General features: G+C 38.4%; 1 protein-coding gene across 6 annotated transcripts in view; it reads left to right on the top strand.

Moving 5' to 3' along the window:
• Window positions 1-13820, top strand: part of usp36 (ubiquitin specific peptidase 36) — a 69843-nt gene extending 56023 nt beyond the window's left edge. For all 6 annotated transcript variants that reach the window (XM_052033144.1, XM_052033147.1, XM_052033142.1 and 3 more), the window contains 7 exons: window positions 2263-2734; window positions 3340-3455; window positions 5250-5452; window positions 7100-7276; window positions 8059-8174; window positions 9459-9579; window positions 11363-13820. In XM_052033144.1, coding sequence (XP_051889104.1) covers window positions 2263-2734; window positions 3340-3455; window positions 5250-5452; window positions 7100-7276; window positions 8059-8174; window positions 9459-9578 — 1204 coding nt within the window. In that variant the 3' untranslated portion in view covers window position 9579; window positions 11363-13820. The remainder of the gene's footprint in view (window positions 1-2262; window positions 2735-3339; window positions 3456-5249; window positions 5453-7099; window positions 7277-8058; window positions 8175-9458; window positions 9580-11362) is intronic.
• Window positions 13821-14401: the final 581 nt, after the last annotated feature.

Genomic DNA, 14401 nt, shown 5'->3' with positions numbered 1-14401 from the left:
GACAAAGCAGCTGAAAGCTTTCAGTAGCTGCTGACTACTTAATTGTCTAATTAATTCAGTTTAACCCACCTAAGTTATAAAGAGGTGTTCAGAGACCTATTACAATGCAGACACAGACTGGGCTGCTGCAGCATTATGGCCTCAAAAGTCTTTTGGGTTGTTTTAATTTTTATGGACCTTTCCACCACCCAGAGGTAATAGCAATCCTCCATGCTCTGCATTGTATATTGTGTCGTGTGACATACCTTTGTCATTAGTATAACATTTGAATAACTGTCCTCTTGTTTCCAGTGGGCAACCTCAGAGTTGGCCAAGCAAGTGAAGAGCTGGGAATAGCTCCTGAGAATTTTATATTTTAATAAAATAAAAGCAACTCGTGTGCAAAATCTGTACAAGTGTTCAGGAATCGTGAGAATTGAATGTCTGTTTTTAAGAGCTTTGAGAGTCATTTGTGATTTAATATAATTTTTAGGCTTCATCAGGAATTTCTTTTGCACGCTGAAGTAATAGTGCATCCACTACTAGGTTCAGGGAGTGTATCAAACATGAGGTATGGCTAAAACAATACTGGTAGTTCTGCTATAATGCAGATTGGTTATAACATGATTGATGGATTAGGGAACACCAATCGCATTGCACGGGTCACACTGGTTATTTTGCGATTGGGAAAGCCTGTTTAAATCTGTGTTTTGAAGGCAACTACAGCCTGTCCTGCTACAAGGTGACTTTCTATAACGTGAGGTTTCTTAGTAACATAACTATCATGTTATAGCAGAGCTACCTGTACTTGATTTAACCATATTTGGTTCAATAAATATTCTGGGTGACCAGTTAAGTTTGCACTGTTTTGTCTTATTCTATTTTTAAGCCTGTGAACATTTGAAATCTGGCATTTTTTTTTACACATTATGTAAAAATATTTTCATGTATACTTTATGTGCAAAATTGATAAACACAAAAAATGAATTTACAGTTTCACTTCTGGAGTGGAAAAAACATGGAAATGTTATTTTGATGTGGTCATACACTGCAGATAGATTTTGCTTGGGTTCTTAGTCTTTCCATTTGGGAGAAAACCGAGAAAGTTTAGTGTTTTTTGTGTGCAAAGGTGAATGGAAGCAGTGATTATTGAAGTTCATCAGGGCTTTTGAATCTTCAGAAATTAAGTGGGATGTGGTTTAGAAAATATTTCATGCTAAAGAACTATACACCTTGGAGTCTCTGCAGTGTTCATTCACTGATGTGCCTTTCCAGCAATAAAGATTCGTAGCAAGAGCCTGGAAAACGTGGACCACCTCAGATACATTGGAAGTCACTTCTTGGCAAAGGGAGGCATTGATGGTAAAATTCACCACTGCCTTCAATGTGCCAGCACTTCCTTCGGTTGATTGAGGGAAAGTTTGTTTGAAGATCGAGACCTCAGATCTCACACAAAATGCATGGTCTACTTGGTGGCAGTGCTTCCTGCCCTCCTGTGATGTTTCTGAGACCTGGCCTATGTAGAGTAAGCCCCACAAGGCACTTGAAAGATACCACAAATGCAATCTCCACAAAATCCTCCAAATTCATTGGAAGGATAAACAAACCAGTGTTGATGTCGTCTTCTAGGCCAGCATCAAGGTCCTGGTTGCACTTGGTCAGTTACTTCAGGCAGGTCTATTTGCCCAATACCAGAAGCCCTGTGAAAGAGCACATTTTCAGAAGACATTCCCAGGTGGGTAGAGGAGGAGATTCAAGGATGTGCTTAACACCTCATTGAAGAAGTGTAATGTCCCTACTGGTTCCTGAGTATTTCCGACCCATTACTGCCCAAAGTGGAGAAGGTGCATTTTAAGTTAATATTGGGAACCTGAAGTCCATGTTTCAGGGACACTCGGAAACCCTGTGTAAATGAAGAAAGGAGGGTACCAACTACCCACTCTCTTACCCCATCTGTGGAAGACTTTGTGGCTCCTACATTGGCCTCATTAGTGATCTCAGACCCCTCAAAGTAAGAGTGGAAGTCTTCCAAGATGCTGAGAGACTGCCTAACAAAAGAGATTCACTCAACTGACTGCAAGGATAAAGGGGTATTCCAGTGGAGAGGTTGAATGAGATTGGCACATATTGAAGGAGTTAGAGGAATGGGAGGTGATCTTACAGTTGAATGGTGGAGCAGGTGGTTGAGAGGTTGAGTGTGGCTCCATCTCTGTACCATATTTCTTGTATTCTAGGAAATTGGTTACAAAAGAGCTTTCCAAAATGCTTTTTTTTCATTTTTAGGACTTTCCCACCTACTCCAAAAATGCAGATTTCCCAACAAACAAGATTTTGTTCTTCATCTAAAATCTCTAAGAAGTCATGTAGTTCTAGTTACTCTGAGTCGCAGCTACAGTCATCAAAAGCCATGGAAGCAACTGGGCTGCCCTGTTCTCCTCCAGTTGATGGCAGTGCTACCTCATTGGAAAAGAATAGTTTATCCAGTAAAAGTACTGGTAAAATGTGTAATTCCAAGACTGACTTGGCAAGTAAGCCACACAGACTTAGCATTGCCAACTCCATGGACCCATATAACAGTAGTAAAAGAAAAAAGAGAAAACATAAATCCGCTTTGAAAAGGGATGCGATTTCTTTTGATTCTGAATCATCCGTCCAGACAAATTGTGATGAAGCTGCCAAGACTCACAGCAAACATAAAGGCAAGGAAAAGCGACACAGGACAGAGGTGAATGGTGGTGCTTGTGACCAACTGCAAGTAAGTTATTGCACAGGTGTATCAGTACGTTATTAATTTTAGCAATACTAAAGAAATAGCAGAAGAAGTTCCTTTTTGTCTTTTTAATTGTGGACTGCGTCTTTGAAGAAAAGCACACTATTTTTCACGTATACTTGGCACTTCTAAGCTGGCTAACCCTTCTTCCTTAAGGTGAGCCAGAATGATGAGTTATTTACTAGTCAGTTTCAACATCTGTTGAACCCCTGCGCCAGTTAAATGTGCAGTCTCAGTTTATCTGTTTAAGATGGATGTAACTTAGAACAGGCACATTTGCTATTTCCTTGCCTCACTGCTCCCAACCACAACCCTTTACAGATCCTTACGAGAATTTAAATAGTGCCTTTTTGAATTTCGTGTGCTATATTTGAAAGTGGATTGAATGAACGCTTATTTTTTTTAAAAAAAAGAATTGTCATCAAAATAGCAAGATTTTAAGCTGTTTATAGAAAGGTGAATGCAATAGTAAAGTCTGTCATGTTTATAACATTTTGTTTCTTGACCGTGACATTAAGGGTGTTTAGGCAATGTGCAGAGTTTAAAACGATTCCATGAAATAATTACTAAAGCAGGCTAATGTATTGCAGAAAGAGAACAACAGTTTTGGAGGACTGACCCTAATGAAAGTTAAGAAAAAAAAGAAGCGTAAGAAGTGTGCAGAAGTATCTGAAGAAAACTACCTTGCCGACACTGCTGAAGAAAAGTGCGTAATTATGATTGGTCAAGTTATTTTTGTGTGATTTGATGGAGTGGTATTATCCATTAATTTCCCTGATTATTTTGTTTCTTAGCCTGTGTTTGACTGCTTTCATCTCCTGGAATACTCTCATTCAGCATTCTTGCTTACAACCTCTGACGTGAAATGACTGCTTTCTATTGCCCCACAGTTTAAGTATGTGCCTGGAGTGGCCAAATCTGTTCTTGCTGTGTTCAGACATTTCTCCTGAACCCAAATAATTTTTGAACTGTCTTGTTCTCCGATTTGAGTTGCATTTCTCAATGGAGGGGAAATTCTTCAATATGACTGGGCTAAACAATGATATAGTTACAAGCGTAGATTCCACGCTCTGAAAATTCTGCTTCACTGAAGGCAAATGGACTAAATTTTAGAGGCTACGTACATCATACAAGCATATTTTCTTTCTCGCGTTTAGTTCTGTTGATCCTAAAGCACGTATCTAGATGATTCACTTGAAATGGGTTGCTCACTTCCCTGTCATTTTCTAACTTTGAGATTGGTGGCATAATTGGGTTGGTTTGCCACTTTTTCTTCACAAATTCCCGATAGTAGAGGAGTCCAGGTTTGATAGTATTTCTTGATCTACATCCTGTTGACTAAAATATTTATTTCATAATTTGTATGTATCTACTTCCTGCCATTATGGTAATTCTTTAACTGGAGACCATCCACCATTTATTGTGGTTCTGTCACTTGCAATAATGACAGAGAACTCTTTATCTCAGTGCTTAAGAGATTTGAACAAGTGTTTTCTCCCGAATCAGAATCCCACTTATTATCACTGACTTAGATGACATGAAATTTGTTGTTTTTGTGGCAGCAGTTTAATGCAAAGACATAAAAATTACTATAAACTACAAAAATAAATAGATCATGCAAAAAAAGGAACAACAAGGTAGTGTCCGTGGGTTCATGGACCGTTCAGAAATCTGATGACGGGGGGAAGAATCTCTTTCTGAACTGAGTGTGGGTCTTCAGACTCCTGTACCACCTCCCCAGAAGAAAACATGGCAAACCAACCCAATTATGCCACAAAGTTAGAAAATGACATTGGCTGTCAAGTGGCAGGAAAGTGAGCAATACATTTCAAGTGAATCATCTAGATACGTGTAATCGTATAAGGTGAATCAAAGGTCTGTGGAATTTTATATGCCAAAGTTCAGATACCCTGTCAGAATGCAGATTAGTGATTTTTTTTTTCAAGGTATAGTGATCATGAATGACAGTAACTCCTGTCCAGAATCCAAGGGCAGTGGGTTCATTCCACCATCCCAACCCGATAGCTGCAAACACACGACAAGCTTTGGATCAAATAACTTGGTTAAAGCCTCACCACAATGCATTACAGAGGTTCACAGAACTTTAGTGACCCTGAAAAGTCTGATTTGTAGAAAATCTTGAGATTTTAATGACCAATAATCAATATGATGAAATCTTCATCAGTGAACCTCACCAGGGTAGAAAGTTGTCTTGGTTGCTTGTACTAAATATGCTAGTAGTTGTATCATTTACTCTGTTCCTGAAATTCAACTATATTAGCTTCAGTGGAACAAAATTTTGAAAGAGTTATTTAATGGAAGACCTCAACTCTATCGTGCAGTTAGCAAAAGCAGCCAAGATCCAGTTTCTACCCCAGTGGGCCTCCACAAGAGGTTTTCCTGTAACTGTTATTCTGCAAGTCTTTAACAGATATTTAAAACACAGCTTGTTTAATTTTAAATGTAAAACAAAACTTGGTGTTAATCTCTTTTATTGTAGTTATTCAATACGGGATGAACTACAGGATGAAGAGGCACTGGAAATGCCTGAAGAATTTGAACCAAGAAAGAAAAACCATGAAACAAAAGAGGGCAAAAAGGGTGAGAAAAAACGCAGGAAACGAAAGAGAAGCTTGAGTTTAGATGAATGTTCAGAACCTCCAATAGATCAGCCTACTAAAAGCAAAAGTGGAAGTCAACAAGGTACGTATTTATTTGCATTTCTAGATTTTTAAAATTTTCTCCCAAAATGAACACTTCAAAGTGGAGTTTATTGTCATATGCACAAGTACGTGTATGCACAGGTGCAATGAAAAACTTTCTTGCATCAGCATTTATTTATATAAAAACTGTACTTTTTCACAGGTGGGCAAAATGGTTACAGGTGGGCAGGGGAAGAAGACATACCTTCTCAACATACCAGGCAGGACCCCACAGTGCAACTGAGAAAGTAACCCCTTGATCAGACAGGGGGAATGTACTAACAGAGCAAAGTGTCAGAGCATTATATAGACAGCATTCACAACAAAAACATAAATTAAGTACCAATTAAACAGAATTTTTGCAAAAGAGAATACAATTAGAACAAAAAGAAACTAAGTCCATTGTAGTGCAAAGTGATCAAAGTGGTTATAGTGTTGTTAAACTGTAGTGATTAGGGTTGTGCCAGTTCATTCGAGAACCGAATGGTTGAAAGGAAGTGGCTGTTCTTGAATCTGGTGGTGTGGGACTAAGGGCTTCTCTACCCCCTGAAAAAATGCAAAATTTAAACTTCTGAAAATTCTTGCCAGCTACATTGGGATTTTAGACTCTGTTTTCTACATTGCTGATTCTTCATTACACTTTTCCTGGTAGCATATTTGCAATGAAAGTCACCTGTCACAATTGACTGGTTCACCCAGGAAAATTACTGGTTGTCCTTTGAAATAGTTCGGTGAAGGAACTTGAAAATCTATCCCTTGCACCGAGTTTTACAACAGTGTTCCATCAGCATGTATTCTGTCTTTAACTCCTCTGTTGTAGGAACCAGTTGCTTTGGAAAATAATTTATTTTTTAAACTGCATTGCACTTTCTGGCTAATTTTTCAGGCCAGGTTTTAAATATTATGTGGAGAAATTTCTCCTTGCCTCAGTCTAACATGGCTGATCCCTTAACCTGAAGTTTTAACACTAATCCTAGACTCTGCAGCCTGGGAAAACAGTCTTTCAACATCTGCGCAGGTCAGGCCCCCTCAGCTCATTTTTCATTCTACTAAATTCCATTGTGCATGGGCCAAGTCTAATGCCTTTCCTTGTAGGACAACCCTCATGCCAGGCATCAGTCCTTCATTGATCTATATTTGATTTCTCCAGCAATAGTCGACATCATGATCTAGTTTCTTGCCATAGTCCAAGCTCTCTGTGACCGTTACATCTTGAATGCCTTTTGCCTTTGGTGCAGATTTCCAAATAGACTATTGGTGAAACCTGTTTGCACTACCCATTGCAAACAGATCTTTGTTGATTTTGGGTCTCATTACTCTTTTTTTAAAAAAGAATAATGATGTCTGTGCTTTCTCATTATTGTTTGGCACCCTAGTTGTGAATTTTGTCTGGTGAGTTTGCACGCAATTACAGGCATTGTTCATGGGCAGGGCTGAGACTTTGTCACTAATCCACGTGGCTGAACCATAATTGTGGGGCTAATAGTTCCTGGCAAAGTCTTGCTTTGTTAAAATGGTATTAGAACCTGTCTGGTCCTGGACTCGTGCAAACCAAAGTTGTGGCTACGGGCACAAATCAAGTGATCTTACAATGGAACCAAGTATTGATTGGTCAATTGCTTGTCAGTAATATGCTGCTGTGTTTCAGTTCCAGTTATTTTATGGGACAGCCAGATTACAAATGGCTATAAATGCTCACAGAATTACTCTGGTGAGGATCAACCTGCAGAGCCCATTACCAGCTTGGCCTGTGATGAGAAGAAGGGATCCACTGTAATTGAAGAGCTCTTGAAACATTCAAGCAACAAAGCTTATGGAACTGAAGGTAGAGAAGTAACATAGCCTACATTTAAATTTATTGTGTTTGTAGTCTTTTCTCATGATAATATTGTAAATAATGGAATATGTTGAAGACTCAATAAGACACACAGTGCAGTGTTCTTCTGTATTATAATTCAGTGATTCTTACAAGTCTCCTGTTGAGGGATCTTCATCCCAGCTATGACCCAGGGATTGGTTTTGGTTTTTGCCTTTGACAACAGCTCTCCATCCATCAACTGGCCATCGACTCCCAGTTGTTTAATTATTCCACACACATTTAGGCCTTCTCTTAATAAGCCATTCATAAGTAATTTGTGATTACCTTCTCCCAAACTGATACACTCCCCCAAACTAACAGAGCAGAGGCTTGAGGCAAATTTTATTTCCCTTGTGATGACCTGACTAAGCCGAATTATAATTCATCTTAAGTGTTCTTCCTATTTTCAGTGAAGAGCAATTGCTCATGATATTGGAATATATTTACATCTCTCGAAGAAACTTTGCAAAACTTGGCCTCATTTCGAGGCTCTGATTATGTAAACTCAATGGTTTTGATCAGCCAGGTTAGCATCACCTTGTTTTGCGTTGTCTGAACACAGCCCTTTCAAAACACTACAGACTAAAGTTTTGCATTTTCATTTCGTAGAACTTTACGCAAAAGCAGGACACTTAACTGAGATACAGGATTTAACATTTATTTAGCATTGACATTTTATTGACCGATATAATTTTAAGTATGATTAATCTGGATCATGATCCTTCTGTCCCATCATTTTGTTTTGATAGTGCTGACTTGGGGAGGGGCAACATCAGCTATCAGTGAAGATGCCATAAATGATGTAAAACATGCAAAAGAAGAACATGTCATTGATGAATGGGATGAAGAATTTGATATGGGAAAGGTAAGAGGCTCCGTATATCCTTGAAGCTTTTTCTTTAATTAAATTGATCTATGTATAGAATGTCAAAAAATAAAAAAGGACCATAACAGCACCTTATGTCTGCTCTACCTTCAATCAGATTATGGTTGATGTTCTACCTGAACTCCACTTTTCCATCTGATACCGAATCCCATGGATACTGTTAAAGTCCAGAAACATTTGAATTTGGAGCTTTTATACCCTCCAAGATAGAAGATTCACAGTATTTCAAGTGAAGACACTTCTCAATGCGCCAGTCCTGTGAAGCTGAGATTATTCCTAATTCTGTACCTTGCAGCAAAGGGAAACTTGTCTCTTACCATCCACCCTTTCAGAATCTTGCATGTTTCAATGAGATCTCCGGAGAGTTGTAAGCCCATCACATTCAACGTCCCAGCAAAGGATGGCCTTATTAATCCTAGGAGTCACTGTAATGCCTTTAATAATATTGTGTGTAGGTTATGTCTTTTTGTCTATTCTTTCTAACCTGTTGGTTGTACCTGGCTGGAGAAGCTTCTTATTTTTAAAATATATTTTGAGAAGCCCACTATCAGCACCATATCCTTTGCTGGGAATAAGTGGGAGTGATGTTCCCCATTCATTAAGATCTGCAAATCTTGGAGAATTGAAGCAAGTGTTGCCCAGGACTTTTGTTTTGCTGCTCGTCACCCTCGGAGTGGCTTTGTACTGCGTATGGGAGAGGTAGTCAGAATTATTGTAAACGGTGCTGATCCTGGAATAGTCCAGAGCTACTTAAAAGGTTCCTGCTCCACCTCTGAGCCTGCAACCAGGAGAACCCTCTTAATGGATTATAGAAAATCAGAAACCAAGACTGTCAGACCAACCACATTAGTTGCATGAAGTATCTTTAACAAGGCACTGTTTTATATGCCTATGATTCTGGACTACCATATTTTGATTGTAATCAGCAGATTGTGGTGTGCAATACTGATGTACAAATACTGAAACATTTCTGTACCTTCTAGCTAATAGAAATGAGAGCAGCTCTAGTTTGTTCGAGGGTAACAATTCTGGCTGTAATTAGTACAAGTTGAGAACGTCGACAGGTAGATCATTGGCCTTGTGCTGGAATTGCATGTGTTTCCGATAGGTAAAGATTAGACTCGCTATGAAGCAACAAGCAGATAACAGGCTTAAACTCATTCACTTGATGTGTGGTTTAGGTCCTGTTGTGTGATTGCTGCCCATAAACCACTTGAGAGTAATGTTGAAGTTGCAATTGATATCTGCATTTTGTGTTCTCAGGTTAAAAAGATGAAGAAATACAAAAAGGAAAGGAGGAGAAGCTTTAATGTTTTCCAGAGAATGCAGAACAGAAGGAATTTTTGGTCTACCACTCGCTATGGAAAGTTTTCCAGATTTTAAAGTAAGTATCATAGCGTAGCAATGACTTTCATCATATACAGGTTAATGGAGTGAGTTAGTAGGGCATTGTTTCAGAGGTGGCTCAAGGAATTACAGCTGAGTAAAGCAAGTCTATACATTTTGTGCACAGATTCTTCCATACTGCTTCAGTATTTATACCAGTCATGGTAATCATCCAGCTTTGAAGTCTTCCAAACTTCAGTTGTTTATAAAGATATGAATAATCACTTCATCCATTACCATCATAAGTACATTATTTTGATCAAATTTGTCTGACTTTGCAAAGTTTTATATATTCTTTGCAAAGTTTATATATGATTAGAGATAGTCAGCATGGCTTTGTCAAGGGCAGGTCCTGCCTTACGAGTCTGATTGAATTTTTTTGAGGATGTGACTAAACACATTGAGGAAGGAAGAGCAGTAGATGTAGTGTATATGGATTTCAGCTAAGGCATTTGATAAGGTACCCCGTGCAAGGCTTATTGAGAAAGTAAGGAGTCATGGGATCCAAGGGGACATTGCTTTGTGGATCCAGAACTGGCTGGCCCACAGAAGGCAAAGGGTGGTTGTTGACAGGTCGTATTCTGCATGGAGGTCGGTGACCAGTGGTGTGCCTCGGGGATCTATTTTGGGACCCTTACTCTTCGTGATTTTTATAAATGACCTGGATGAGGAAGTGGAGGGATAGATTAGTAAGTTTGCTGATGACACAAAGATTGGAGGTGTTGTGGATAGTGTGGAGGGCTGTCAGAGGTTACAGTGGGACATAGATAGGATGCAAAACTGGGCTGAGAAGTGGCAGATGGAGTTCAACCCAGATAAGTGTGAAGTGGTTCATTTTGGTAGGTCAAATATGATGGCAGAATATAGTATTAATGGTAAGACTCTTGGCAGTGTGGAGGATCAGAGGAATCTTGGGGTCCGAGTCCATCGGACGCTCAAAGCGGCTGCTCAGGTTGACTCTGTGGTTAAGAAGGCAAATGGTATATTGTCCTTCATCAATCGTGGAATTGAATTTAGGAGCCGTGAGGTAATATTGCAGCTATGTAGATCCATGGTCTGGAGTACTGTGCTCAGTTCTGGTCACCTCACTACAGGAAGGATGTGGAAGCCATAGAAAGGGTGCAGAGGAGATTTACAAGGATGTTACCTGGATTGGGGAGCTTGCCTTATGAAAACAGGTTGCGTGAACTCAGCCTTTTCTCCTTGGAGTGACGGAGGATGAAAGGTGACCTGATAGAGGTGTATCAGATGATAAGAGGCTTTGATCATGTGGATAGTCAGAGGCTTTTTCCCAGGGCTGAAATGGTTGCCCCAAGAGGACACGGGTTTAAGGTGCTGGGGAGTAGGTATAGGGGAGATGTCAGGGGTAAGTTTTTACTCGGAGAGTGGTGAGTGTGTGGAATGGGCTGCCGGCAACGGTAGTGGAGGCGGATACGATAGGGTCTTTTAAGAGACTTTTGGATAGGTACATGGAGCTTAGAAAAATAGAGGGCTATGGGTAAGCCTAGTAATTTCCAAGGTAGGGACATGTTCGGCTCAACTTTGTGGGCCGAAGGGCCTGTATTGTGCTGTAGGTTTTCTATGTTTAAAAACATCAACATTCTAAATCGGAATACCATATTGATGTCAATTGTTTTGGAATGAAAAAACTTAAGTTGGAAGCGTTAACTGAACACATTGTGTTTAGGATATTGTGAAATGAGTTATTTTCAATTAGTACGAAAATATGTCACTTTCCTTATGTTTGAGTGTATCTATAATACTTTCACGTTCTTTTGCAGAAGAAAACAGACTTCAGCTGGTTAAAGACGTCTACAGGAAGAAGTAGCACAACAAACTGTTAGGCGATGTGCAATGATGTTGTGACTTTTGTTACAGTTCAGACATTGATGCTGAAGCCATTGTCAGCAGCAAACCCAAGTTACAATGTTTGAAACAGGTTTATTGGTGATAACAGACCTACAACACACAGTTAAACTGACCGTGAACTGAGAGTCTGCAATCAAGTGTGGATTAAGTGTCTCCAATTTTATGAAGCTCATCACGTCAATAAACAGCAAAAAACTGGATTCAGAATTCCATGGAAATGCATTATTTGTGTTAGAAAGCTGTTTCTGATTTATGTGGCAAAATACAGAACTGCATTGCAACTCTATCCATTTTCTCTTGCCCTTGGAGGAAAGAAAACGGAAGTCCTATATTGCATTGTAGCAGCTAGTCATGATATTCAGTGAAAACTTGTTTGCTGATGGTTGTGCTGGGCATTTTTAATCAGTTGGTCGATGAGAAATGACACATTTGCTTATAGATACAATCAAATTTATTTGATGTACAGCAGGGCAGTACTAAGCTGAGGTTCTGTTTTGTGCAAGTTCTGCACTCCTATTAACTGGCATTTTTACACTTTGTGTTAATAACTAATTTTATATAGAGCATAGAACATGGGTATTGTCTTGCCAAACCGGTCATTTGAACGGGGTACATTTAAAATTACTAGATAGTGAATTTTATTTCCCCTTGTGCAACCGTTTCCTAATTTTCTGTCATTGGAAGGGAAAAAGATATCACTGCCTTTTCCTCCTTCTGGGATGCCATTTTTAAACAGTGCAAGACACTTGCTCTGTGCCTTCCTCCTTTCCAGAAGGTGTCCCAGTCATGTTTTATTTTACTAGTAGATGAGCCTGGCACACTACTTCATTTACTGTAATTAAGATATCAATGTGGCAAGGCAGTTTGAAAACAAAGTGCCTATAAAATAGTAAAGATTTTGAGAACAACAGGCAAAGTGCTAAGGAGCAAAGTTGACATTGTGTACAAAGTGCACAACAGTGGCACTCCTTTGCTATGTTTCTGATTTCCATTTGCACAATATTAGTAAAGGAGTTCTGTTAGCTGCTTAATTTTTTTTAACATATTTATTCCAACAGGATGGTGGAAAGCAGGAGGGGGTGTTCTGAATGTCAAGATTAGTTGCTTAGAAACTCAACTCTTTCAGTGTGTTATAACATTACTGCTTGGGAGCATTCCCAAATTTTTATTTCACACTCTGTATTAGGATATTTCCAATTTAATTCACTTAAGCTTCTGCAAATGTATATTTACTACTAAAGGAACTCATTACTTTTTCCAATGGAATACTGCTGTACTAAAATAAGGTGCAAGATCAGTGCTCTGAGATGCAAGTAGACATTGAGGAATATCAATACATATTAACTTTGACTGTATATGTTAATCAATGATTCACCACGAAAACACCAACTTGATGCTTTATTTAAAAAAAAGAATTTGCCTTACTTTTGTCTGCTTCAAATCTTCAGCTCCAGTAACAAGATATGCTCTTGTCTTTCATTTGAACAAGAAAGTCCTGTAACTTACCACTGTAAGTAACTAGATCCTTAGGTGCTTTAGAATATTGTAATCTCTATTTGATTAAAACAGAAAATATTAAACAAAAGGTGATGTTAAATATGTTAATATTAGAAAGGGTTGCAATTTAAATCAAACAACTTTCCTGTGGAAAAGTTCTTTTCTAATAGCTGAATTATCAAGAGTTTACATTTTGTTTGTAAAAAGAAATGTATTTTAACAAGTTTAAAAATTTGAGTACCAGTCAAGTTTGTATCTTATTTAAATTGTATTGAAAGGATTGAATAATAGGTTTGGGAATTCTGGGCGTTTGTTAATGTTTGAGCAGTGTATTGAATTGAATTCAATGTAATGTGATGTATGTTTACATTATTAACTGAAATACATTGGTTAAATGGCTTTGTAAGGAGAATATTTGAGGCTTTAGAACTTGGCTTTACTGACGTCAGACTTGTTTAATATGTCTCATCATTTTCTGAGATGCATCATTCCAATATTTGGGAGGAAAAAAACAATGTCTGTTACTTGTTGAATGTATTCTTTTTAAGTTTGATTCTGTGTCATATCAATTCAGTTAAGACTTAGTGAATGATGCCCCATTTCAGCAAGAGTTATAAGAGAAACATGTCTGGAAAATGAACAACTTGCACATCAATGAAATTCTGTTAGGACTTCATGTTTCAGTATTCTGGTTTGTGACTTTAATAGTAACACACAATCAAGTAAAACTTCAGTAGATCAGTAGAATTGGTGAAGTGAAATACTTAAAATTATATTGCAGATTTGCCCATATAAATTTATAATTAAACTAGTTTAAAGCTTGGCAATGTGTTATCTGTGGCCTTCAACATATGAATTAAGAAAAAATATCAATTGCTTGGTTTACAGTAGAGGTAATGTTATGTGTACTTAACTAGATACTGAGCGTATTACTCAGTGAAAACCTTCACAATGTCTTTGTGATTTGTGCATATGCGTTAAGAGGGTTTCTTCATTCGTGAAGCAACAGGATGTTGTATACCAATCATTTTCAGGACTTGAATTTCAAGAGCCCCCACTTATAAGTGCAAATTGTAAGACGAGGTTTACTCTGCAGGATGCCAGAAGTGGCTTGCGTTACAGTTTTTTATGTTGATCTTTTAATTTTTACACTGAGTAGTGGGAGTGGTGGAGAGATTTGTTAAATGTTATTAAATGATGGAAACACAAGGCATCTCCAGTATTATGGCCTCCTTGAAGCAAGGTTCCTATTGGAGTTGAACAGCAGTTTTGAAGATTTGGAAACCTGAACAGTCAGTTTCATGTACCTGGCATCCAGATGTTGAGTGGAAGATGGCAGCCGAAGTTGGGAACTGGGACAAGAAACTGAAATATTTTCTAAAGTAAAGTAATTGATATGTTTTCTCCATGCCAGTTCTTTTCAAAGATTGAATCTAAATTTCCAGTGCTGACCA

The sequence above is a fragment of the Pristis pectinata genome, chromosome 18 (assembly GCF_009764475.1).
Source record: "Pristis pectinata isolate sPriPec2 chromosome 18, sPriPec2.1.pri, whole genome shotgun sequence".
Taxonomy (NCBI): domain Eukaryota; kingdom Metazoa; phylum Chordata; class Chondrichthyes; order Rhinopristiformes; family Pristidae; genus Pristis; species Pristis pectinata.
This window is presented reverse-complemented; position numbering and strand designations above follow the sequence as displayed.